Raw genomic sequence first — 27,069 nt, 5'->3', positions numbered from 1 at the left:
CTGTAGTTTCCTTCATTGTTATTTAACTATAGCCTTTCAAAATGTTTCAGAAATGCACACAAGCAATGCTGTAGTTTGCCTAATGTGACTGATATTGGCATGTACTTCTGCTTTAAACTCCTAGTTTCGAAAGATTACTCAAAAAGCTCTAAAACTTGTGTTCTAGGAACAGGGAAGTAAAGGTGGTATCTCACTGCACTTGGGGCACCTGTGCGGCACTGCAGGGTTCGTTCACTGCGGCACTGTTGCGTTATTTTTGCCGATTTTTTATAATTTAGATATTGCCTAATACGTAAAAGCATGACTTAGAATACAACAAAATACACAAAACGTAAGAAAACTTGTTCTTTATCTTGAGTAATCTTTCAAACCCCGCAGTGCCGCACCGGCGCCCCAAGTGCAGTGAGATACCACCTTAAGGAATGGTAACGTCGGAGCTACATATACAATCTATGGAAATCGTTGACACCAAAAGCTGCATTACACTTGGGACATTTGCGTTGTCTGGTGTCGTATCTCGTCTTGACACACTCGAAGCAGAAGACGTGGAAACACTTGGTGAGGACGGCGTCCTTTTTCCTCGTGTTGCAGCAGGGACATGTAAGTTTTTGCTGGAATGTAAAACAACAATTTGGTTAAAGTGGGTCTCAACATATGATGCAAGCAAATGATTGATTGATCAATCAATTATATTCACATTACAATCACATATATAACATACAACGTTTGGTCAACTTCAACATGGGGCGCAGTGTTAAGAAATCTTAGAAATCATTTCTGCATGCGTTTCTGGGTACTTGCTTGTCATATTACAGCCTTTGCAACTTGATTTTCCACATGCTCACTGAAAGCAGTGCTTAAGATTTGAAAACAGTGTCCTCAGGAAAATGGAGTGAGATCTTTACAGGGCTCATCCAATTAGGTTCAGGCCCAAAATAGGGCATCAATGTACCCATACTGTTCCCGAATAGACTTACACTAGAGACACTGACAAACTCCAAATGGAGCCAAAGAAACAGAAAACTGAAGATCTGATCTGTCTCACCTTGTAAGTTTTGATCTCCTCCATTAGAACCTCATCTGCATTCTCAAAGAAGTCGTACTTCTTTTGTCTGTCAAGCTTTCTTCGTAAGCTGGAACATTCCTCCTGTGTGGACGAAAACAGAAGAGTGTTGATTCGAATGAAAGCTCATCGCAAGTAGTAAGTGGTGGGTTTATTGCGAGTTCCTTTCTTTGTGTTGGAACAAAGCTTAAACTGTACAAGAAGAAGTTGATGTTGGTAATGCCCATAATCATTATAAAGGACTGTTTTGTTCATCATGTCCTTGTACAGATGTATAGTTTCATTTGAATTAGAGAATCATGAGAGTAGATGTTACAAACAGCCAACAGACCTGTGTTCTTCTATGCTTGAACTGTTCCTTTTCCACAGCAGCTGATTTCTCCTTTATAAGCTCCTCCAGATGCGTTGCCTGGCGCTGGATGTCGTCTTGGTGGAACTTCAGGTCGTTCGCCAGCTGTGACGACTCAACGGCCTGCAAAACAGGGGAAACTGTCAGTATAAGCATCAAGGTACTCAACTGCAGCAAGTTCATACTCCTACATGTATAATTTCATAATTTTGTAGCCTTACTACAGGTCATATTCCTTATAGCCTATAAAGCAACTACTTTTTGCACTACTGAGACCAAGTACATTGTACATGTACTTACTGTAAATCTTGAAATGTTTGCACTGATTTACTGATTTTACATTTGCAATGACCTCCTCACTGCAAATTAATGCAGGCTCGTTATATCAAACTGAACGACCCGTCACACCTAACAGGATTATGTACAGACTGGGAGGGCACACAAGCCATTTTTGACCTGAACTCACAATTTGAATTACGTACCTTGAGTCGAATTGTCGGACAACTTTGTGTATTAATTGTTTGCAATTTGCTGTCGGTCAGTACTAATGAATTGTTTTAACCGCCAACTAAAAACAATATGGAAACATATTCTTCCCCTACGACTGCAAATATTTCGGGATTAAGAGTACAGTATCTTTCTCTTGTGCATCTCCAAGGCCTGTGTTATGCCCCCCTCCCACTACTGTACCTTTCTCTATCTCCTGTGCTACGCCCCCTCCCACTACAGTTACAGTACCTTTCTCTTGTGCATCTCCATGGCCTGTGCCCTCATGTTGACCTCCTTCTCCAGCGTTGCCAGAGTGTTCTGTAGGATCCTCTCCTTCTCCTCCAGCTTCCGCACCACCTGGTTCTGGGCATCCACCTGACAAATAAACAAACAAAATAAACAAACAAACAAACAAACATGAGACACATTCAGACTCAGTATTTTAGTGGTATTGGTTTTGGCATGTAAAAAATGTACAAAACAAATTCAGGCGAGCACTACAGTGCTAAGAACTATAGCCGTGGCGCATTGATACACACAATCCCTTGTCAGGTCAGTACTTGGATGGGAGACCACCAAGGAAAACTGAATGCTGTAGCCAGGTTATAGCAAAGACTCAAAAAAAATGTTACAAACTTCTTTCTCTGCTAAGAGGAAGAGTATGGAAGCCAAACACACTACACTACCAGTGGACTAGCCCTTTGCTGTAGTGCTTGCAGCTATGTGTGGTCCAGAGCTTGGAAGCAGAGATGGGCGCCGGGCCCGATGCATCTTCAGGGAGGTTGACTGCCTTGTTCTGATGTAAGGGCAACTTTAGCTTTAGCTACTACGTTCCTACCTGTGTCTGTAACGTCATCACTTGGTCCGCCAGAACGTCCTTCTCTTCCCGCAGAAGTTTGTGGATCTGGTTAGACTTGATCCTCTGTACATGAAAAAAAGACATAAAAAAGAAAGGTTGGACAACCTCACTGATACATGTATGCTGAAAAGCTGTGACCTGGAATCTAGACTTGCTGGATTTTAAAAAGTTGGAAAAATATGAAGAAGAGTATTATATTACTTAATCATCCTGTTCTTCAAGCACATATAGTTCTATAACAAGCACAGTCGTCCCCACCTCTGACATGAGTTTGAAGTTGGCGTTGTCCTTCTCCTTCAGCTGTTGTACCAGTTGTAGCAGCCCTAACTGATATTGTCATTACTAGATGACTTGTAAGTATGACTCTTCTTCTATCAAAAGAGTATTATATCACTTAATCATCCTGTTCTTCACTATAACAAGCACAGTCATCCCCACCTCTGACATGAGTTTGAAGTTGGCATCATCCTTCTCCCTCAACTGCTGTAGAAGTCGCACGTTCTGCTCCTGCATGTCCTCAAACGCCTGCCCTGTCACCTCCATCTCTGACAGCAGGGCATCCTCCTCCTGAGCAGCAAGGAAATGAGGTTGTTAAAGGGGGGATTTCTTTCGTCAGTGAAAATGGAGTCTAGTAGTCAGTTGATGTGTTCTTTGTTTATAGCAGTGTGCGTTCACAGTTACCAAATTGACATTTGAATGGCAGTGTTCTCACCAGGATTTTTTTACAGCATAAGGGCAAAGCCAATGGAAAGCAATGCAGGCATGAACATTGCAGGTGGTCTGGGAGAATCCTCTCGCTGAAAATTTCTAAATCTATAAAAGAAATCCTGGTGAGAACACTGCCATTCAAATGTCAATTAGGTAACTGTGAACGCACACCGCTATAAACAAAGATAAAATGTCCTAAGGCAAGACGTCTCACTTGATTAAACATAATGATTAGCTGCATAGAGGCAAAAATGGGTCAGCTCTTAAATTTTTGCATTGGTTCTGAGTTTGCGATAAAGAGGTCACTGAAAAAAAAAACACAAACACAAAACCACCATAAAGTTAAACTGCATCTGCCATATCTATGATTTTGTCTGTGTTACTAGTGCTTACAGGACCTGAAGGCCACTGAAGGTTACGGGTTACAAATTGTAACTGTAACAGCATCTCTTCACCCTAGGTCAGAAACATCATTCTTGAGACCAGCCCAATTGCTCACTATGAGTGAGGACTAACTGACCCAATATGCGAAGCAGGGGTTACGAGGGATACCTTAGTCAAGGGGTACCTTAGACAAGGGAAGACAGCACATAAAATTTTGCAGTGGTTCTGAGTTTGCAAAATTCACTCCAAAAAAATACAAACACAAAACGACCACAAACTTAATACATTTACAGTATCTGTGATTTTGTCTGTGTTAAGACTACTATTGAAAGCCACATCAGCATGAGCACAGACTACTCCACATGTCCTAAGGCAAGATGTCTCACTTGGTTAAACGTAATAATTAGCTGCATGGACACAAAACTGGGTCAATCGTGATATGGACAAGCCTACCCAAATCTTAGGCATAGGGGTACATGTGTATGTCACGATAGAAAGAATGGCAAAAACTGTGACTCCCATGATCTCATATAATAATGTTACATTGTAATTGTCTTATCACACACTAAAAAAGATATGAATCTCTGGATTGATAAAAATAAAATCTAAAACCCAACTTATACAAAATCCTTGAATGGCATCTTCCTCAGTCAAACAGGTTTTTCCTTGTTTGAGACTGACACGTAAGCAGAACAATTTCTGACATGCGGCCACTACTGGCGACATACCACAACAGTAGCTGCATCTGGCAGGTTTCATTCTACAAAAAGGGGAGAAAGCTGCATCAAAAACACTCAAGGAAACTCTCCAACCTCCTTCGGAAACCGTTGCCAATCTTCTGACAGAACACCTTGGAAATCTACACCTTCGCACAAGTTTGGAGGCAAGACATCTTGCAGGGGCTAACCATCTCTTGGTGTGACAACAACCATTTAGGATTCATTCAACTGTGCAGCAATTCTGAGGGGAGAAGAGAAAAAACCTTACGACCCTAGATAGTTGGCACGTGTACAAGTTACCAGGATTGGGAGAAAGACAATGAAGGGTCTAAACCTGCCTTGCACGAGACCACGACAATTGCAATGGTCATAGACCCTAAAGATGATCCAGTTCAGTCTGTCTGAAGAAGTGAACAATTTGGGCACTCACGGAGCACAGAGACAGTCTTCTGCTGTTTTAAAGTGTCGAAAAGAAATTTGATCCACTTGAGTTTATCTGAAGAAGCAAACAATTTGGGCACCCATAGGGAACAAAGACAGTCTGCTGCAGTTTGAAAGTGAAATTTGACAGGAAGACTCTCAACTTCGACAAGACAATGGCAGGCAACTCTTACCGCTTACTTAGTGCTTACCGCTATCTGCCGCTAACATTGAGACATGTCTACAGTGCTCAACAGGATGAACCAACACAAGACGAGAATTCCCGCGAGTCACAGATGACAGCTGGAGAAAGGGACCCACTCCTCTTCCCGGCGGAGACCAGCTCAGACTCAGAATTTGAAGACGTGAACTTTCAATCGTCCCAGACAACAGCTGAGCAAGATTCACCCTTCCCTGGAGCAGTGACTGGCCTAGATTCAGACTCAGGGCAAGAGGAAGAGCCCGAGACACCCTCTAGCATTGTCGGAGCAGTTCTAGTCGTTCTGAGCGCCGCCGTGTTCGCCCTGGCAGAACGCTGTCTCAGTTTGTGTAAAGCAGCCGGCGCTGTAACATCGCACCTCCTGCTCCTGAGAAGCGTTTCCTTCTTCACACTCAACCTGGCCGCGATGACAATCTTAGCGGTTGTGAAATCGCACGTAAGGCAGGCCACAGGGCCTGATCGGTCCAACCTTAGAGTGAAATCACAGTTGCCCATGCTTATTGCAGTAGGGATGGCGACAACCGTCGCCACGCTTTTAACTTCTCTGTCCTACCTCTTTGATATTCCCGGAGAAAGTTTTCAGGCATTTATCTTAACAATGACACCCACTTACACCACAACCTTCTCCTTCTTCTTAACTGGCGATAAATTTGCCGCCAAGAAAGTTTGGCCCATGGCAGTGTGTTTTGTGGGCTCTTTTATCTATATTGTAGGGGTCCCCAAGCCAGAAAGTGACAAAGATACCATGCAGATAAAATATATTATAGTGCTCTTCCTACCTCTGGTAGTTTCTATTGCATTTGTTACGGCTCGTGCCTTGCTCAAGAATAACGTACACCCCACTACCGTGGTGTTTTCCGTACAACTGACCAGCATTCTGTTCTTGCTTCCTTTCACGTTGAGATATGTGTACGGGTCCTTGAGCTACGCGTATGAGACGTTGAGTTATGGTAACATTTTTAACTACAGTACGGAGATATGGGTGGCCATGTTTGGGTATATCGCTTGCCACTGCACTGCAACCTATCTGTTATACTTTGGACTGAAGTATGAAAAGGCTGGCATCGTGCAAGTTTTGCTGGGTGGGATCATCCCCTTCTCCCTGGTCCTCAGCTATGCCATGTTTGGCAGGGTGCCCTTCCCATCCCAGACGATAGGGGGCGCTATTATAGCAATAGGCGTGGCAGCATTGGTGGGGTTGACTTGTTGGGAGAGTCCACCTTGCAGTGGTGATGTACATGTTACAGTAGCATAATTTTGGAGTAAACAAAAACTGATCACATGAAAGGTGTAGGTGTCTTTAAAGTCTTAGAGTTGTACATACACAAAAAATGTATATACAGTCGAACCTGACCAACTGACCACCTCTACATTATGACCACCTGGCCAATGTTACCACTTTTTGGTTGTACCTTAAATATCCTTTCCCACTGACACAAGGCGATCGTCTGTCAACATAGACCAAACTTCATAATTGGTCCCCTACGTGGTCTACTTGGGAAGTTTGGACTATAGTCTTATTTCATAGCATCAAACTGATGTATGCAACAACTTATGATAGTCAATGGGCAGTAATACTTTTCATGCTTTGTTTAATGGAGGTATCAAAAGTATCATTAATTTTTTACTATGTGTGGGTTGGTAATAACATCAACAGACTGTTACAATATTGTTTTCTTAGTAAACTAGTGTGCTTCTTAATATCTTGCAGCACATAAGAAAGCAATGTGAAGGGTTGGGGCTATATCAGATTAATATTGTTATGCTGTAATTGTTTTATGTAGTGGTGTGGTGGGTTCAGAAAGTGGAATAAATAAAAGTCTGACTTTTTCAAATAATGCAGCTTTGGTCTCATGTTTTTGCAGAGGGGGAAATGATTACTACATTATTACTGTATATGTTGAAACGTTTCTGGTGGTTTAATTTCTGTGGTGACCCCAAATTCATGACAAGTGTTTTTAATGTACACTGTTAACATTTGCTGTTATCACAGAAATTTAACCGAAGCAAATTGATTTGCAGTATTTGCCTTGTAGAAGTTGGAAAGAATGTTTTATTTACATATATCCCGTACTTAAGTACTCTACTACAGAATTGCCACATTGAAAACAAAACTTGAAAATAAAATCTCCCTTTCGGTTCTACCACAATCTTTAGTCCCCACAAAAAAGAATGAATTTACCATACAAACTTAACTGTATAAATACCTCAAAATCTACAAGAAAGGAGTATTTTCCTGACCTGTTTGTGGCAGCGAGACTTTTCTGGAGTTTTTACCGAGTTGTCACATTGAACACAGAACTTAAGTAAAACCTCCCTTTCGGTCGTACCACAACATTAATTCTCCACAAAAAAAGAAAGAGTTTTTCGTACAACTTAAAATCTATTACTAGTATTAGATTATTTTCCTGACCTGTTTTGTGGCAGCGAGACTTTTCTGGAGTTCCTGCATCTTCTCTTCGGCAGCCTTCAGCTTCTTCAGAGCCTCCTCGTCGGCTAACTTCTTACTCTCCTGCCGTTCCTTCTCCTCCATGGATTTGATACGCTGCTTCAGTTCATCTACTTCTGCCCGGGCTTTCTTCTCGGCAGCCATCAACTAGGTAAGGGAGAAAATAAGACTTAATATACTTATAACTGCTGTATGAATAGCCTGTGTTTACATAATCTCTTGCTGGTTGGGGTTGATTACCCCCTCGGCAGCAATTGTAGGGCCGGCCACTAAAGGGGCGCGATTTTAGTCAGGCTGTATGAAAGCTTATAGCTAAAAGGAAATATTTGGGAAAAATTGACAGCAGTTGGAAACCTAGCAGAGCAGTCGGCAGCCATCAACTGGGTAAGGGAGACAATAAGACTTAATAGCTACTGTATGAAAACTTATAGTTAAAGGAAATGTTTGAGAAAAATTGACAGCAGTTGGAAACCTTGCAAAGCAGTCGGCGGCCATCAGCTGGGTAAGGGAGACAACAAGACTTAATAGCTATAGAATGAAAACGTACACCTAAACAGTATTGTTTGGGAATACATTGTAGATGATAGCAGTTTGAAGCCTAGAAAGCAGCCATTGCAGGTGTCTGCAATAAAACAGATTGATATGGTTGGTCAATATCCACCTCTTCCAGCACCTTGTCATGGAGGTTATATTTTAGGCACAGCCTCAGTCCCAGCCCTCCCACAGGTCGGATCACCTCAGGTTATACGGAATACACCGTGCTGTATTCTATATGTATAGATTTGAGTTGATGGTAATGCTATGTGGATCACAATACAAAATTAATGTACTAGTAAAGCCATACCGATTTAATTTTTTGGTTCATGGACTTTTAAAATTGAAAATAAAGCAAGAGGACATCATAATGCTAAATGGTAGCAGAGCTCTAGCCAGCTCACGAAAACACTATTCGTGACTTACAGAGACTGAACTGAGACCTTGAAAAACGTGTTTTTAATGAGATTATTGTATGCAAAAGAGCGCCGACACACTTCGTCAACAATCATAACAATAGCAAAACAAACAGTGTGTGGCTTTTTAATACGACCGTGGACGCCGTCCCCAAGCCGCCTGTAGCTTCCACCAAGGATTTTTGTCCGTAAGGTTGACGGATTGGTTTTAAATTTTTTCCGTCACACGCAGCAAATTTCCGCCAATTGACCAAGGATTTTTGTCCGTAAGGTTGACGGATTGGTTTTACATTTTTTCCGTCACACGCAGCAAATTTCCGCCAATTGACGGAAAAACGGATGCTGGCTAGAGCCCTGGATGGTAGGGTGGAAGACTTGAACATGACTGTATTCACCCCATAAAACTGAGTGCACCAAGGCACAAACCTGGTCCTCATTCTTCATTATCATTATGTTTTTTCAGCTAAGGGTTAAAAAAAATTTTTTTTTAATCCGACAACCAACAAATTAAATTGGTAAGACTTAATGAGTATAACTTTTGAGGCTTTGACTGCGATGTGATGTGACATATCCTTTTTCTTTGCATAGTATTAGTATGATTGCTATTATTTGTATAAGCTGCATATCATCTGTAATGATGCTAATATACAGGCTCCTTTTGAACTTGATTTTACAAAGAAAACTATGTCTAAAACATGCATTTCCGTCACGTTCTCTTAAACATTTAAACAAGCCGGTTGCACAAAACTCCTTATCCAAGCCAAGACGGACAGCTCGCACGTGTAGGCTGCAAACAAAGCCAGCATTAGAAGTTCAGGGGCCATTCTGTCGTTAGTGGTAGGAGTTACGCACACACATGTACACCCTACTGCAAGGCTAGGCCTAGGAAAAAATGTTGTGTTTCCTGTTTCCCTACCTACCGTAGAAAAACCTGCCAACCCTAGACTTTTTTTTGGGTAGGCAGTGGAATCACATAGCTTCCAGTTAGAATGTTTATTCAGCCTGCTTCCTAGTTCCTACTGAAGTAAAAACACTGTTTGTCTTATCTAATGAAGGATAAATGCATCTATTGTGCACAAAATTAAGTTTAACATCGAAAGACATTGAAAATGTCCTCATGCATTTCAGTTTACTTTGTTCAACTGTACTGTACACTGTAATATGTATCACTAGAGTTTTGGCCAGCCAAAAAAAATTACAGGAAAAAAATATAACCCCTACCTACTGACCCTATTTTTTTCAGGACTGAAAAAGGAAACACAACATTTTTTTTCCTAGGCCCTACTGCCACGGGGTCACATGCACAGGTTAACACACACACACAGACACACACACAAGCCAGCGAGCGAGTACTACAGCGGCCACTGTGAGGAGAGAAACTCACACACACCATATCGTGGTTCTGTTGCTTCAGGTCTTCTATTTCAGCCTGCGCTTTCTTCTCTGCTGCCATGAGCTAGATAAGGAGAGACGGAAGGGAGCAGAGAAGATGTCTCAAGAAGTAAAAACAGGGCTCGAAATGCTTTTTTCTGTCTACCTGCACTGGTGCAGGTAACTTTTGAATGACGCAGGTAGCTTTTGAATGACCTGCACCGGATAAGTGTTACCTGTACCATTCAAATACAGTATATCCCAAAAGTGGATAAAACAACCTTTTGAACATACTTTGTACACCTATTTACTAACAAAGTATGTAAGGGAAAACTGCATTTGTAGAAGCTAAACAAAAAGTTACATGTTGATGTACTCACAATAATTCCAAACTATCAGTGATCATCATCACTGTCCTTATTGTGATCAGCTGGGTCATTTCTCATGTATAGCAATTACAATGACAAGTCTCAAAAGTCTGGTGCAGGTAAGGTGCAGGTAGACATCAGAAATACCTGTACAGCTCAACTTTTACCTGCACTAACCTACATATACAGGTGGTATTTTGAGCCCTGAAAAAGGAACGTATCATAACTCAGGATGTGTTCATGAGAAGGATGAATCACAGATGATGGAATTGGACCAATGAAAAAAAAAAACATGAAATGATAAAAAAAAGCGAACAAACCAACGCAAATCACAACCTGCACAGGTCTTCTAAGTGAAGAGTAGAATGAAGATTTTCAAAGCTAGCTTGCAAATCACAGAAGTATTGAAGGTAGGAATGTTTCAGAGGTGAATGTAAGTCCATCTGTGATGGTAATAAACATTATGTTGCAAATTTAAACTTTACATCCGTACACAAAATAAAGCTTTCTCGGGGTAGTGACTGGGAAGTACCTCTGACCCATTGCTGATGTCACACTTTCAGTCTGGATGTGTGACGCTAGGGGTCATTTCAACTTGATGAGGATCAGAGGGCTGATCGAAAGCTTGTTGGTAAGTTCTTTATTTTGTGTACTGATGTAAAGTTTAAAATTGCAACATAATGTTTTCCGGAGATGTTTCTTCAAATAAAGCAAACCACGATATCAGCACTCTTGTTAGCATTTCCAGGAGATACTGTAAATGGATTTGAGTTCGCATGGATTTAATTTTGCGGTGCGGCAAAAATGGAGCATTCACAGTGGTTTTAACTTCACCGCAGTAACAAACAGGTAGGCTGGCAGAAGACAGAATGGGCAATTTTGCAGTGGTTTTAAGTCTGCGAAAGACGCAAACATAAAACCACTACAGAAATTTCAAGAATTACACTATTAGACTACAGATCTCTACATGGGTCAGCAAGCCACTGTGGAGTTCCTTTGCCACTCACTAGGTGGTGTGTCATAAAATATTGTGGAATGGCCAGGAAGTGCAGTTTTAAGACAACTTAACGCTAGTTCACCTTCACTCGTGGGGTAACCTATATCCGTTGTACCTATAAACAGGATATTTAGGGAAATCAAATTGCTTTTTTTCGATATAATGCAGTTTGCGACCACCTTTAGTCGACTTGATATCCCGAAATACCCTGGTGTTAAAAACAACGGATAAAGGTTACTGCAAATAAAGGTGAACTAGCATTACTGAATTACAATTTCTCAGTGCCTCCAAAGAATCATTCAACTACTCGCATCTGTGAATAGATCAAAAGTATTGTTAATCATTTCACTCTTGTTTCTTGTAACCAACACGTAGAAAATTAAACCAAGGGATAAAACGCCATCTTACCTGCACTTTGTCTCGTTGCTCCTTGGGGGCGCCCTTGTACATATCTAGCAGTAGCTTCATTTCCTTCTGGTTTTCTTGGGACTTCTTCAAGTCTGTCTTGAGCTGTTTTATCGTTTCTGAGTCCGACTTCTTGTCACCTGCACATTGGTAAAAACACACAAGAAAGACCCAAAAGGAAATGTTAATGTTAAGATCACTTGAGCGTATCTTGCAGAGTTACAAAAGCACACACAATATAAATGTATATGTGTAACTGTTAGTCCAACATTTGTTAGTAGCCAAAACTGCCTTTTCCTAAGACACAAGGTCAGTAGTATGACAAAATTGAACACAGCACCACTGGCTTCTGTTCAGTTTCACCACACAACCCTGCTTTGGAGTCACTAACCAAAACTTAATCCCAAACCAAATGCACAGCAGTTACCCAAAGCAGAGTGCACAGCAAGCAATTTTACTTTCTTCCGAAAATAATTTCTACATACAGCGGTGAGAAGCAGAGCTCTAGTTAGAAGCTTTCAGGCATTGAAATGTCAACAGCTAATATTAACTGGTTGTGTAAAAGAAAACTCTTCTATCCAATATTACTTTCAATCCACACAAACATGTAGAACCGTCCACCATACCCTCATCACCTTTTTTCTCCTTCTCCGGCTCTTCTTTCTTCACGTCTTCCTCCTTCACTTTCACCTCTTCTTCCTTCTTCACAGCCGGCTGTTCCACCGGTGGTGCAGCCTCCCTCTGCTGAGGCTCCCCACTGTGACTGGTGCCCGGACTTTCTGATTTCAGCTGTTGAAGAAAAAGAGGAACAGAAAAGTTTCAGATTCCATTGGTACCAGGGTTGCTACTTACAGGGCTGGAAAGTAGCAGACCTACTCTGGTCTACAAAATAACGTGTACGAGGGGCATTCAATTAGTAATGCCCCTGACCCACTTCCAGTTGTCTGATCTAAATGAAATTTTGCATGTGTAATGAGTCATATGTCTATGGGTTATGTTGCAAAAAACAGCTCTGAACTAACTGTGGTTACTGATTTACTGGTGTTTGAACTGAGTCAGGTGTGAAATGGACCAGGTGTGAAATGGAGCATGTTGAGTGTCGCGCAGTGATCCGGTTTTTGTATTTGAAAGGACGCACACCAAAGGGGACTTTTGATGAAATGAAAAAAACTTATGGTGATGATGCCCCATCATATGACCTTGTAAAACGCTGGCATCCTGAATTCAAACAAGGTCGGAAGTCTGTGGAAACAGCTCCCAGACCTGGTCGTTCCTCTTCTGCCATTGATGAGGCATCTGTCGGAGGACCAACCTGGGGTGTCCTACAAGAACGGTGTCCAGAGCTACATCAAATGATGGGAGAAATGCAAAACTCTGGGTGTTTCCTATGAAGAGAAAGACTAATAACTGTGCCAAGTTTCATTAATATCCTGCTATGGGAAATGGGTCAGGGGCATTACTTATTGAATGCCCCTCGTATGGTCCAGTGGTTAGCGACTCTGCCTCTGGACTAAGAGTGCAACCCTTCCTATGGACCAAGAGGTTGGGAGTTTATATTCATACGTACCTCATACGAGCTAGGGGAATTTCCCTGTTACAATGAACTTGTAAATACTGTACAATGTACATGGCATCTGTCACAGGCATATACTCAACACCACATCATGATTTCATGGCAAGGAGGTCATATAAGAAAAACTGTGAGTTCAAAGTAAAAATCATCACAAACATTTCAAAATTTTCAGTACCACATTCAGACGTTTGCCAAGATATAAAACTTGATTTATTCCAAACCTTTTGTATTTCTGTCTGGGCTTCTCTGAGTTTTCTCTTGTAGCGAGCTACTTCTCCCTTCAGTTGTTGGTTGTGGTTCTATGTGTGACAGCACAATAATAGATTAACAATAAAAACAAGAGGTAATAGTCATAATTTGATGCATAACTGTACAATATACACTCCAATATGACAATGCAGAAAGTTGAACTTCTGAGATGTTGAGATAGCACAGGTCTTCCAACAATTCACACAGGACCTGACTGAGACTTGTCCTGTTCACCAAACAAAATACATCAAACTGTTTTCTTCCTTCTTCCTTGTTCTTCAAAAACAGTAGAGTTTGTTGATAAACATATGTTGTCAGACAGTGCTGTCTTACCTGTAGACTAGTGATTAGATGACGGAGCTCTCTGTTGATTGGTCCTGGATAAAAACAAAATATTTGCTGTAGTACATGGGAATAGAAGAGTGACATCTCTAAAATACCATCATTGGCTACTTCTTCTTCTTCTCAATTGTACTCCTTCAAGTAGCTAGAGGTATAATGTGGCTATAAGGCCTGTATTCAGCACAGCATGCCAGGACAAACCTGTATTGAATTCTTTATAGACATTTGACACTTAAGGTTAGCACTTGAAGTTCTCTCATACAAAGGACTGTTGGCTTCAAGTCACCATTTGAAATAATCCATGTAATCCCTTACAAACTGGGATTGAACCCTCAATCACAGATCCACAGAATTTGACTTCTATGGTAAAGAAGTGGGATCACATACCACACACACAAAAGAGGTCATTGGCTACTTTCCACAGTAAAATTTACCAGAAAGTCTCTCTCTCTGTCTCACTGTCTCTCTGTCTCTGTTTGTCTGTCTGTCTCTCTCTCTCTGTGCCTCTCTCTCTCTCTCTCTCTCTCCTCTCACAACTAGACATCTTATCTAATGCTGGTATTGAGTGGGTCTTGAAGACAGTAGAAGAGGCTTGCCCTTTGACCTACCTGCCTGCTCATTGGCTGCTAGGTTCTGTTCGAACTCGATCCGCAGCATCTCGTACTCTTTTCGCACCTGCGCCAGCGAGTCCTCCAGCTGGATCACCTCAGTACGCAGCTTCTTCTGACACGACAGCTCGTCACTCTGGGGGAGGGAAAAGAAAGCAAATTTCCAGCAGGGTGTACTTTTACAGGGAGGTACCTCCTTAAAATGGGACCCCTGTTTTAACTGGGGGTTAGCCTCAAGGAAGTGGAAATTCTGGCCCAAAATGGCCCTGAGTGGAAAAGGCTGGATGCCCTATGTGTCACAGGAGAATCTAAGTTAAAAGAAGTTTGTAAAACGGGTGCAGCCCCAACCTAGATGCCCTTCACATGATTGAAACGGAATCTCCCAGTTACCACTAATTGGGATCAGGAAATCAAATGCAAGGCTGCTACCAGCTGAGCTGCAGGGACATCCGGGATGATCCCTTCTTCCATCCATCATTAAAACACTAGGAAAGTTTAAAGATTATATAGTACAACTAAAATCTAAGATGTACTGTATGTGGCAGAGACCGTCATTCAGGAATATGTCTCTTAAGACACATGTAATGCTATAGGGTAGATGTGAACTAGAGGTTAACCATAGTATTGATGAACTTACAGTATAGTCCAAACGAGTTTTAAATCCTCATAAACACAATGTTCTAGATGAGGCATTGGTACCCACCTCCATCTGTTCTATCTGTCGGAGGTGCGTGTTCTTCGTGGTCTTGAGCAGAACGCGAGCCTCATCCAGCGCCTGTTTCAGCTGCACACTCTCGTTGTACAGGACCGAGTACTGCGACTGTAGGGACTTGTACTCCGAAGTCTCGTTTATCACGCTGTCTGGCAGATTCTTCAGCTGTGAATCCAACCAGCAAGCAGGTAGAATATCAAATTCAGACCATTGTTCCTGGTTTGAGTTTGAGTTTATTGAGATGCCCTTTAGCTCAGATTGAGCTAATCTTCCAGGGTTCATACAAATAAAAATACACACAGTATATACAAATACATAAACAGATACAATAACAACCACTCAAGTACAGATTAGACTTACATACGAATACAGTCTAAAATCACGGGTGAGGTCAGAGGGCACGTTATATACTGTAAATCTGGTATATCTGTTTGTCTGTGTGTTTGCAGATATATATCAATCACATGTTAACTCTTGTTATGTTTTATTCTATTCTGTGACTGCAGGGACTTGTACTCCGAAGTCTCGTTTATCACGCTGTCTGGCAGATTCTTCAGCTGTGAAGCAAGATCAGCGAGCACATAGAAGATCAAATTCAGACCATTGTTCCTGGTCTGTCTGTTTGTCTGTGTGTTTTCAGTTGTATATCAAGTTGATATATAACTGCAAACACAGACAAAGAAACAGACCACAAAATATCACAACCAATGAACCATATGCTAGTCTCGTTTTGTTTTGTTTTGTTAATTTTTTGTGTGTCTGTGTGTTTTCGTGTGTTTCCAGATAATTGTCGGATGGATTACAATGATATTTGGTATGTGCGTACATGTAGGTCTTGAGAAGAAGTTTGATTTTTAGCCCTCTGGTGTGTAACCTTGGTACTGCATCAACCAACAGAACTTCATGTTTTTGCATCTTTTATCAAGGACAAGGTATGGTCTTGATTTTTGTATGGCATATGGACTTTGATGTAAAGAAGAAGTGGTGTAGGTTTGAGACCCCCAGCAGCTTGTTTTGTATTAAGAAAAGAAGCAATAATAAACAACTTACTTCTTAGGATATAGGAGAATTATTTTTGCACAACCAGCAGGTACCTAGATTTCAATGTCTCTAAGACACCCTTGTCAGTATGTAGCCGATATAGGTGATGCTTTCGCTGTGAGAAAACAATCCCAAACAGAACTCCAGATAGAAGCTCTGACAAAGGTGTCTGAGAGACGTCGAAACGTAAGAAATGTAAGTACCTGCTGGTTGTGTGAAAGAATTCTCCTATATCCTATATACTACCAACCTGATGAAACTATTTCCAGAAATAAACAACTTAACAACGCAAAACTCACATCCATCTTGAGTTTCTCCGTCTCCTTCATCAGGACCTGATGTTCATGCTGCAACTTCTCCAGCTCAGCCAGCCGGTTGTTGGCCAGCTCTCTCTGTTCATCCAAATCTGCCTTCAACATCTCCAACTAGGACACACACACAAACAAACAAACAAACATCACACTTCAGTCTCTAGCTTAATATCCAGGCAGATTTACCAGTGGCATAAGATAGTATCAAAGCTGGCTAAGGAGTATAGCTGGTCAAAAAGAGTCATCAGCCACTCTGGTAGCTATAGCCAAACACACTCCTAGGCCAACTTCACTCCTCTGGCAGCCTTTGATATTATCTTAAGATAGTATCAAAGCTGGCTAAGGAGTACAGCTGGCCAAAGGGAGTCATCAGCCACTCCGGTAGCCAAACACACTCCTAGGCTGGCTTCACTCCTTCTAGCAGCCTTTGATACTATCTTATGCTCCCTTAGGATCTGCTTGGAGATTATCTCTAGGTATCACTTAAACATCTGGAGACACACATAAAAAAATAATGTTGTACAAAATTGGGATGGCTACAAGTTTTCAGACCCCTACCAGGAGTCATTCTTGTTCACACAGGACTTTACAGCACCCCAGTATATCCAGTCCAACTTTGTTACCTCCAGGACGGAGGTTCAACTCCAACTGCCGTATTGTTTATGGCTGTGTTTGCACCTATAACTCAAGTTTCTTTTGGTGGATTGTGTGGACTTAAACTTTGTTGCACTGCAGGGCTTGAAATACAGACTTGTATACTTGCAAATACAAACACATTTTGCTTGCCACAATTTAATTTTAAACCTAGGTAGCGCAGTGCACCCTGTGAAATTTTGCAGTGAACACGGCTTTTCGGCCACATACGTGGATAAGCTCATTCTTATGTCTTGATAAGATAAAACATTTTTTTTTTATTAAAGTAGTTATATGTAACTGGAAGAAAAGATAGTGGATAAGCAGCTGATCTGAGGTCCTAAAGAAACATGGCCCCTTAAAAGTATTTTCAGGTAGTGCAGCCTTACATGTCAACACCCCCTTCCTGAAAGTAGAGTGGTACAGCCCATACACAGCTGTCAGCCATTAAGCATTGCAAGCCTTCAAGAATTTACTTGTTATTGTTGCCAGCTCTTTCAAATTTACCATTACTTCCAGCCTTCCTGAATTTTACTGTTACGTATTGTCAACTCTCCTAAATCTACTGTTTAGCTTAAGGAACAGCAAGAGTAAGAGGAGCGTAGCGGAGGATATTTTGGGATGCTGTAACGTCAGGTAATAGTCACCAGAGGGTTGTTGTCCAGGCTTCCCTGTCCACCAAGGTCCGCCTTCATCATCTCAAACTACAGACCAAGAGGAAAATGGGTCAAGGTCCTTTTTTTTTACCAGCCACTCTTTCTCTCTCTCTCTTTCTCTCTATCCACCTTGTCCAATCAACCTCTTCAAACCTCAGATTTGAATCAGCTTAGTTAACCCCCAGTCAAGCTAGGGACCAGTCATCATCATCGTCGCGGGCTACTTGCCCGGACCAGGTCCACTCTCTCCTTCCAAACGCCTCTGTCCCCCATGGGACCAGTAAGTTTATCTAAAGGATGTTCCTGTACTTGTAGCACAACTGGTAACAGCCTAACAGTTGAGCTCATGGTTCCAGGAGATCCTGGTTCAATCATGGGGAGGGCATTCAGTTGGGGCTGCACCCATCTTTCAGAAGTGATGTGAAATGGAGGTCCCGTGTTTGAGATGGTGCCTCAAGTACGTAAAAGGGAAAGGGCTTGCCACAAGGCACTACGAGGTGACTGGTCTGAAATTTGGCAAGGCAAACCCACCAATTTTAATTCTACAAAGGAAGATACCAGCTTTTTTTCAAAGGTTGTTTCATATTAAAAATTGTGTCACATTGATTTGAATCTGAGTTTCAAAGAGGTTGTTTGGACATGGTGATATATGAAATGGAACACAAAGGAACACACAGATCTATGAATGCTTTTACAGTTATTTGTTAATCACAATTATAACAACACAATGATAGACTACAGTCCCTTTTTTTATCACACATTTCCCCCCACATATGAAATGGAATACAGACTAAAGTAGTTAACAAATCTACAAATGCAAATGAATTGGAATAAGTATTAAATTAATATGATGATGGGCAACATTCAAATGGAAAATGGCATTAAGGGAGGGCATAGCTTTCATTCTTCTATATACTTAGGCCATGTTGATTTGATATATTATATGGATGACATCCATGCTTGCATAAATTTTGTCTGAGTTGAAAATAAGATTTTAGACTATACTGTAAATTGAGAAAATGTGTGAAATAAGTTGCAGAAAAACTTGGATAACAGATACTTATGTCGTACAATGCCCAAATCCAAAAGAGATGTTCAAGAACAAAAATGAATATATTGTTATGTAAGCCATGCTTTGTGTGTTTAGTCATTTGTTCACGTGCACCCTTCCTGACTACTTATATTTCATTATGAAAGCAACTTTTTTTGCAATTTGTTTCACATGCTCCTATAAGTTTTTGAGTTTCCCGAGGATGTCATCCATATAAACGAATCAACATGGCCTAATCTTCAGAGGGAAAAGGAAACAGGACAGAACAAACAAGAGGAATGGCGACAATGTAAGATAACTGACTCATCACGAAACTGTATAAATTATACTATAATGATATGGAGCAATGAAAAGTATACACATTGTGCTCATATCTCATACATTTAGCAGACACTGTAAAACACACATACTGCACTCCTGACAACCCAACTGATCTGATTCAAAAGGTTTAACCTTCCACTACCCTGGCACTTGATGTACCAATCTGATCCTTTAACCCTAGAACTTAGTAGAAGTGTCAAACTGCACATTTGCATGTGTATTGGAACCATATCAAGACTGTGTATTGGTACCATACTAAATATGTGTATTACACCTCTGTCATAGTCTCCCACACAACAGCAAGTTTTTGCAGACTTATTTCAATCTTAAGCCTTATCTAAACAACCTTGACACTTCTAGGGTTAAAGACTCTCCACTCATGTACCAATCTTGTCCTTTAACCCTCGAAGTGCCAAATTGGAAATTTGCATGTGTATTGGAAGCACATAAAGGCTGTGAATTGAAACCATACTAAATATGTGTATTACACCTCTGTCATAGTGTCCCACACAACAGCAAGTTTTTGCAGACTTATTTCAATCCTAAGTATCATCTAACCCGCCTTGACACTTCTAGAGTTAAAGACTCTCCACTCATGTACCAATCTTGTCCTTTAACCCTCGAAGTGTCAAATTGGAATTTTGCATGTGTACTGGAACCATACCAAGCTGTGAATCAGAACCATGTTCAATATGTGTATTAGACCTCTGTCCCACACAACAGCAAGTTTTTGCAGACTTATTTCAATCTTAAGTCCTATCTTACCCGCCTTGACACTTCTAGGGTTAAAGATGCTCCACTCCTACCTGTCCCTTGGGCAGCTCCTTGGCCCCCGAAGATGTGACGGAATGGAACGCTCCTGACTTCATCTTCTCCACCAGCTCGGCCAGGTGGAATCCCAGCTTCTCGCACTTCTGGCGCAGCTTGTCCTTGTCGTACTGAAGGTCCTCAATCGTGTTCTTCAATTCCGGAATCTTGATCTCCGACGCACCCAGCTTGTCCTGGAGGTCAGTGAACTGTGGATGACAAGAATCCATGAGTAGTGTCAACAGGTTGGTATATCAAGTTCCTTATTCACAACTAGGGGTTGATACCGGTAAGCTGTACTGATAGAAAAGGGACATGAAAAAAAAAAGACAGTAGACCAGACATTGGACCGATTAGAAAATTATCAGATTACATTAGCAGGGGTTTAACTGTTTTGTCGATTAACAGTCAAGAAAATAACAAGAGTAAAATAGTGTAGAATATAGTTAGTATAGTTATTTGTACAAAGTTTCTGCAGTCAAGCTTACAGAGCTGAAGACAAGGTTACATAGAGACAGGATTTTAAAATGCCAGTGGGAGTTGGATACTCCACCAAATAGACACCTTTGTAGTGAATTAGGACCATTGCCCATTTACAAGTTTTCAAGACAAACTGGTCCAGGTCCAGACCGGGACCTGATCCTCTGGACCTGAAACATATCTGGACCTGACATAGCATCCAATACTACTACTAATAGATTCACAGTAGGTGATAGGATATATTTCTACCTTGAGAGTTGTTGCATGGTGCTTGGCTTGCAGGGTAGCCACCAGAGACTGCACTTCCTGGTTCTCTGCCATGAGGCGCTTGTTCTCCTCTTTCAGCTCATCCTCCAGACTGGGGGCACCTTCTACTCAGAAAAATAAATCAACATTTTTCCAATGACTGTAAAGATATGTAATTACTAGCTAGCTTCACAAAGCATGCTCTGTATGTGGTCAATCACGTCAACATGGTAATACATTCCAAACAATGGTTTACATTAGAAATATATAATACATAACTCGCAAGGAGAAGAAATTGAAGAGCTCACTCCTCCATGAAATATTTTGATAGTTTCTAAAAATTTCTTCTTTTATTCAATGTTGTAAATTTCCAGCTGATTGTGTCTAATACATTTCTCCCACAAGGTCTAAAGGCAACAGGCATGTGCAAATCATGAAATTCAAGACAGGAAATGAGATATATTGGGATATATTGGGATATTCTGGGATTCTTACCTCCGCCATGAATGGCCTGTGCCAGTTTGTTCTTCTCTCCTTGGACCCTGTCAAAGGCCTTCACCACTTTAGCCACAGCATCCAGGGAGAACTGCACCTTCTCTTTCAGGTGCTGCTCCAGCTCCTCATCATCTCCAGTACCTGTAGGCAACCCAAAAAAGGAAATTAAGCCGGTAGTGTCGTGGGCTTGGCTAACTTGCGGGTGCGGAAGGTAGGGTCCGGCCATCGAGGCAAACCATGAAGTTGAAGCCCAGAGTTGGACTCACTGGACGGATCAGCCGCATGGAAGCACCTGCTGCCTACCCCTGTGACAGGGATCCCAGCAGCAGTATAATCAAAAATAGATACGACGACGATACGACGAATGCACCTGTCCTCTGAAAGGCACAAAAAATGGGATCCCATGTAGCAACCCCTCACTGTAAAAATATACCCTGCTACTGAAACAGCAAGGTAACTTGCTGACCTATGTGCTACTAGTTACTACAGGGGTCTGAACCAGGGCTGTCTCCCAGAACTGTCCTTCTGTTCCAGGATGGAAATTTGCTTGTTGGGACAGAAAAAAAGACCTCTTCCGTCCCAAAAATGACATGAAACTGTTGAAAATGTACTTTCATACGCTTAAAATGATATCTTACCAGGAAAATCAACAACATGGGCTACCAAACATTGAGTGGGGTAGAAAAAACGTTTGAGGTGAAGACAGCCCTGGTCTTAATGATAACATAATGAGCTTTTGGGGCTCCAAATACTGGGTGCATGTGCACCCAGGTGCACCCAAAATTGGAGCTGTGCACCAATTATTTTCTGTGGGTGCACAGGGTAAATTTTTCTTAGGTTTATCAAAGTATACAAGTATACATCATATTCTTGACATCTAAGTGTTATAAAGATAATGAAATGTCTGTCATGGTACTTGTTTCAGAATTTGATAGCTTGTAACTAAGTTATATTATTAGGTTATTACTTAAATTTAAGTGGTGCACCCAAAACTTTTTGGTGCACCCAATTTTTTAAGCTGGGTGCACCAGTGCACCTAATCCCAAAAATCAATTTCGAGCCCTGGCTTTCAATAGTGAAAAACAACAAAGCATCCTGGCTCACCTGTGAGCTGAGACAGGAAGATACCCGTCCCCTCGCTGGACGGTGCGGGGGATGGCGTACTGAGATCTCTTTGTTTTTTTAATAACTTTGTTTTAGAAAAATATTAAAATTTCTAGAACAGATGTATCATCCAAAATCACCACTAGGCACTACAAGGAGAACCACAGCAACAGCAACAAAGCATCCTCCCCCACCTGTGAGCTGAGATAAGAAGATCCCAGTGCCCTCGCTGGACGGCGCGGGGGAGGGCGTACTGAGGTCTCGGGAGGAGCTGGATGTGGGCTGTTCCTCCATGTCGATGGGTCCGGCAGCCAGCTGGGGCTTGGCTTCCGCCTCATTGGTCAGCTGGTCACCTTCCTGCAGTGGTTCTGTATGACCAGAAAGCAACATTTTTATCTCCATGAAAATGGAGAAATTGTGTGTGTCTGTGTGTCTATTTGTGTTTCAACATAACTTAAGAACCTCTTGATGGATTACAATGATATTTGGTATGTGAGTAGATGTTGTGAAGACGAAGGTCAGGGTCGATTTTGGGCCCCCTAGTATGTGACCTTGGTACTGCAGCAGAACATTTTTGTATTTTTTGACTTGGACGTGCTATGATCTTGTTAAGATAAAATTCATACCATAATTAGAAATTAGGGACAAATTTTATATCACATGCAATTTTGGCGTTAACAGAGAGCAAAACATAGCCAGAGAGGCTTTTTTAAGTACCTACATGTGTATTGCTAGTATTATTAGTATATTGTTGAGATAGAATTCTTTCATATATACTATATATAGTGTACTACAATTTCAGAATATGGATAAAAATCATCTCAGATACAATTTTGACTTTAAGGAGTTAATAAACATGTACGGGGCCGCCGACTTTATGTCACCATCCAAAATTACGAATGTACATGTATATGTTATCCCTTACCACATATAAAAGCTGTGGTCGAACCCTTGTTCACAGATCCACAGAATTTTGTCCACACAGTGAAATAGCCAGATTGAGTAAATGAGTGCAACATGTATAATTGATATCAATGTTCTAATACAGACTACAAACTCCATACCAGTGGAAGTATCTTTGCTGTCTGCCTGTCCCTCCTCTTCAGTCCCAGGTTTTTCCTTGTTTCCAGTGTGGTCGAACCTCTGCAACATCACTCTCAAGTCCTCATCCAACTGACAGGAAAAAAGAAAACTATGAAAACTATGTCCAACCACTCAACAAAGTCTAGGGTAAGTAGGTTTTTCTAAGGTTGGTCGGGAAACAGGAAACACAACATTTTTTTCCTAGGCCTAACCGTATTGACATCAACAGTTGTTTCTGTTACTGACCAGTGTCCAGTATCTGTTGACCAGTCCGAGCGCACCCTCGTCAGCGAGCTGCCGCTTCTCTAGCCGCTCAATCCTCTCCCTGAGCTCATCTTCGATCGCCTTGCGCTGCTCCAAACGTTCTGCTAGCTTTCTGTTCTGGAACTGCAGCACTTTCAGGTCCAGTTCCTCCTGTAGTGTCGGAAGGGGACACAAAATCATGGTTTAAAGTTGTTTGTTTGTTTATTTTGAAAAATCAGTCAACTGCCATAGGTATAACACACCAGTGCATCTTCCAAATTCAGATTTAGGTTCAAAATTTGTACATTTTGTATATAGGGATAAGTCCTAAGAATTTTACCATTCAAAAAATCATGACCAAAGCATGTCCTGAACATCAGAGATATCTAAACCGGACCTTCTGCTGCTGCACTGTAGAGAACTACCAGAACTAGAGAAGTATGAGACGCATTGTTGAACTTGACCTTTGTTTACCAGACCCCTACCAGCCTACAAAATATCATAAGGATCCATCCACATTTCCTTGAGTTATGGTTGCAACAGAAGCATAGGCAGGCAGACAAAAGACACTCAAGACATAGCCTTCTTGACAAAAGTATAATCAAAACGTTGCGAATGAGTAGAACACCTGTGAGGACATCTTGTCCAGTCGCACGGGCTCAAACACGATAGACGGGATCGTGATGGACTTCTTGGCAGGTGGCGCGCCCGCCGACGTGCTGGGAGATTCATTGAGCGACCGCTTGGTGGCCATCTTGTCCTGTGGTTACACGTCCTAACTGAAAAACAAGAAGTAAGGTGCGAGTCAGTTAATAATGGAATACAATGATATGTAATTAGCCATTTCACAGAGATCAGGACGCATGTGCGGTGACAGGAATTGTAGGTAAAATGTCAAAGGTAAAGGCCCGGAAGATGAAAACAAAACCCGTGTGGACATTGCTAAGCGAATTGAAACAATGGTCGAAACAAGGACCATTTTCTTTTTCTGGGACTTCACCTTTGATATATCACCTACATTTCCTGTTGCTCTTTTGACACTTGACACAGCTAATACTGTGTATCGTGACACTTTTACCTTGTAGCGTCGACTGGCAACTACACATAAGGTGGCCATCCCTTCCCCTTTACTATGCTTGAAATACCAATGGATGACGCTTTAATACTAGTATTCTGACTATTCAAATTTGTTCCGTATAACTCAGCAAAACATAGACTTTACTTTTTCCCTTGTCACAAGTCATCTGTCAGAATGGTAGGTATGCATTATTTGAACAGGCAGACTTCGTACGAAAGAGTTCGGGTCTTTTCTGTACAGTTTATTCGCTATAATGAGTACTATAAAGACAAATTGGTAATAAAACTCTGGCATACGTATCACTAACACTACAGTAGTGGGGCAGAATTTGATTGTCAAAAAAATATAGGATGGGAAGATATTCGCCCCCCTCCCCTTTTGTTTGATCCCTCGTATACAGAGCATATTCCTTCCAATCCTACATTTGTGACTTTCAGACATACCATAGGTAGGTACTTGAAACTATCACGTGTTTTTGATTTCTTTACCTGGCCCCTTTCGGGCAATACTTACCTATTTTTCGTCAAAATGAAAAAACATTGTCTAGGCGTCGTCCATCTTGAATTCTTTCGGAAGTCTCGTTCAGATCTCGTTCCAAAGACACGCGAGATGTGGGTTGGTTGATTACAATTTAAGGGGAGGAAAGTTGTGTCATAAAAACATTTTTGAACTGTTTGATTCATCAAAGTAAGTACATTAATACTATTATACATTCAATAACAATTAAGAGTATAGGTTTAGTGCCAAAAATGTATTATTTTGGATGATACATCTGTTCTAGAAGTTTTAATAATTTGCTAAAATAAGAGTTATACCTCTAAATGGCATATTCCGAGGGGTTCAATTTGAGGTCATCCAGAGGATCTGCCGCGAGGCACGTTCTGTTTTTTGGGGAAGGGAAAAGTGTTTTGTAGTTATATTTCAGCCATACCATAGGTATGGTGAAATATATTGTATTCGTAATGTTTCTTCTTTCTTCTTTCTCCTGTCAAATCTTCGGAACACGTTATCTCTGTCGTTCCTGGACCGAATGACCTGAAATTTCGCACAAAGGTAGAGTGGGCTAATACCCTTAGACGTTTTTTTCATTTTTTTCATATCTGCCTTTAAAATGATTTTATTGAGGTTTTTGGCAATTTTTATGTATATTTTGGCTCCCTGTACCCTGGTATTACAGTCGAATGACCTAAAATTTGGTAAAGAGATGCTTTAATAATATGCCCACATAGATTCAATAACAGTTTTGGAATATGGTACAAGAAATTGCTTAATTTTGTGACTTTTGGTCATTTTTTTTACAAAAAAGGACATTTTTGGCTCCTGTACCCTCGTTTCACAACCAAATGACCTAAATTTTTGTATAGGAGTGCCCTTTACATATGCGCACATGGATTCAACAACAATTTGGGCATACAGTACAACAAAATGCTTAATTTTGCGATTTTTTGGCCATTTTTTGTCAAAAATAGGACATTTTTGGCTCCTGTACCCCCGTTTCACAACCAAATGACCTGAAATTTGGTAAAGGGGTGCTCTTGATATTTATCCAAATGACCTATGTATAATTTTTGGCATAAACCACTTCAAAATGATATATTTTGGGATTTTGTGGTCATTTTCAAATGGCCAGAGAGGTCAATGACCTCAAGGTCGTTGACCCTCCACCTGCAATCTGCACGTGTACATGTCTATACAAGACCTATTTGGCAACCATTCGTGTAGGCTGATTTAATATTCTGAGTAGGTTACGGCAGCCAATCAGCGAGCCTGTATATATCTGGAAGAGTCCATTCCTGCACGGAGGGGTTAATTTTTATTTTTAAATTCATATTTGGACCAATAATTATGTAAAGTCTTTTAGTGGGAGTATTTTTGGACTGGTCTATTTTGCAATTTTACATGGGATATGATGGAATAGTCCATTCTTGCATGGAGGGGGGCATTTTTACAAAAGGAATAATTTTTGGACTTCCATGACTATGTCAAAGTCCTATTTTAGAGGATGTATTTTTGCACTGGTCCATTTTACATAGGGGTATCACAGGAAGTGTCCATTCTTGGACGGAGGGGGATTTTTTCAAATTCAGGATGGATGGGTGATGATTCAAAATTTTATTTTTAGCAGATTGAAGTGTTTTTAGACTGGTCTATTTTACCTTTTCATGCACGGGGGGACTCTTTTGCTGAGTCTAATTTTGAACTGGGTTTCTGATTCAAAGGCCATGTTTTCAGCGGGAGCATTTCTAGACTGGTCTATTGTGAAAACTCCAATGGGGTGCACTGAA

At 41.2% G+C, this 27,069-nt stretch overlaps 1 protein-coding gene across 6 annotated transcripts; it reads right to left on the bottom strand.

Moving 5' to 3' along the window:
• Nucleotides 1–21: 21 nt before the first annotated feature.
• LOC118425531 (E3 ubiquitin-protein ligase BRE1B-like) lies at nucleotides 22–25,441 on the bottom strand. Of its 6 annotated transcripts, XM_035834433.1 has the most exons (25): nucleotides 25,298–25,441; nucleotides 24,335–24,485; nucleotides 23,710–23,877; nucleotides 23,445–23,553; nucleotides 22,575–22,748; nucleotides 21,277–21,417; nucleotides 20,785–20,906; nucleotides 20,055–20,264; nucleotides 17,868–17,924; nucleotides 16,576–16,701; nucleotides 15,227–15,400; nucleotides 14,524–14,659; nucleotides 13,907–13,950; nucleotides 13,546–13,623; nucleotides 12,378–12,540; nucleotides 11,755–11,891; nucleotides 10,001–10,066; nucleotides 7,625–7,807; nucleotides 3,199–3,327; nucleotides 2,740–2,823; nucleotides 2,151–2,276; nucleotides 1,395–1,535; nucleotides 1,046–1,147; nucleotides 487–611; nucleotides 22–199 (listed from the first exon to the last, which is right to left on the bottom strand). In XM_035834433.1, the coding sequence occupies exons 2-25, from the start codon at nucleotides 24,458–24,460 to the stop codon at nucleotides 163–165; spliced, it is 2,958 nt and encodes a 985-aa protein (XP_035690326.1). In that variant the 5' UTR covers nucleotides 24,461–24,485; nucleotides 25,298–25,441; the 3' UTR covers nucleotides 22–162. The 6 variants fall into 6 exon arrangements, with proteins under 6 accessions (XP_035690326.1, XP_035690324.1, XP_035690325.1 ...); XM_035834431.1 differs by lacking the exon at nucleotides 22–199 and having other exon boundaries at nucleotides 354–611; XM_035834432.1 differs by lacking the exon at nucleotides 22–199 and having other exon boundaries at nucleotides 354–611; nucleotides 12,387–12,540.
• Nucleotides 25,442–27,069: the final 1,628 nt, after the last annotated feature.

Source organism: Branchiostoma floridae, chromosome 11, assembly GCF_000003815.2.
Source record: "Branchiostoma floridae strain S238N-H82 chromosome 11, Bfl_VNyyK, whole genome shotgun sequence".
NCBI classification, from domain to species: Eukaryota; Metazoa; Chordata; class Leptocardii; order Amphioxiformes; family Branchiostomatidae; genus Branchiostoma; species Branchiostoma floridae.
The sequence above is the reverse complement of the archived record's forward strand: the minus strand, read 5'-3'. Positions and strand labels throughout refer to the sequence as shown.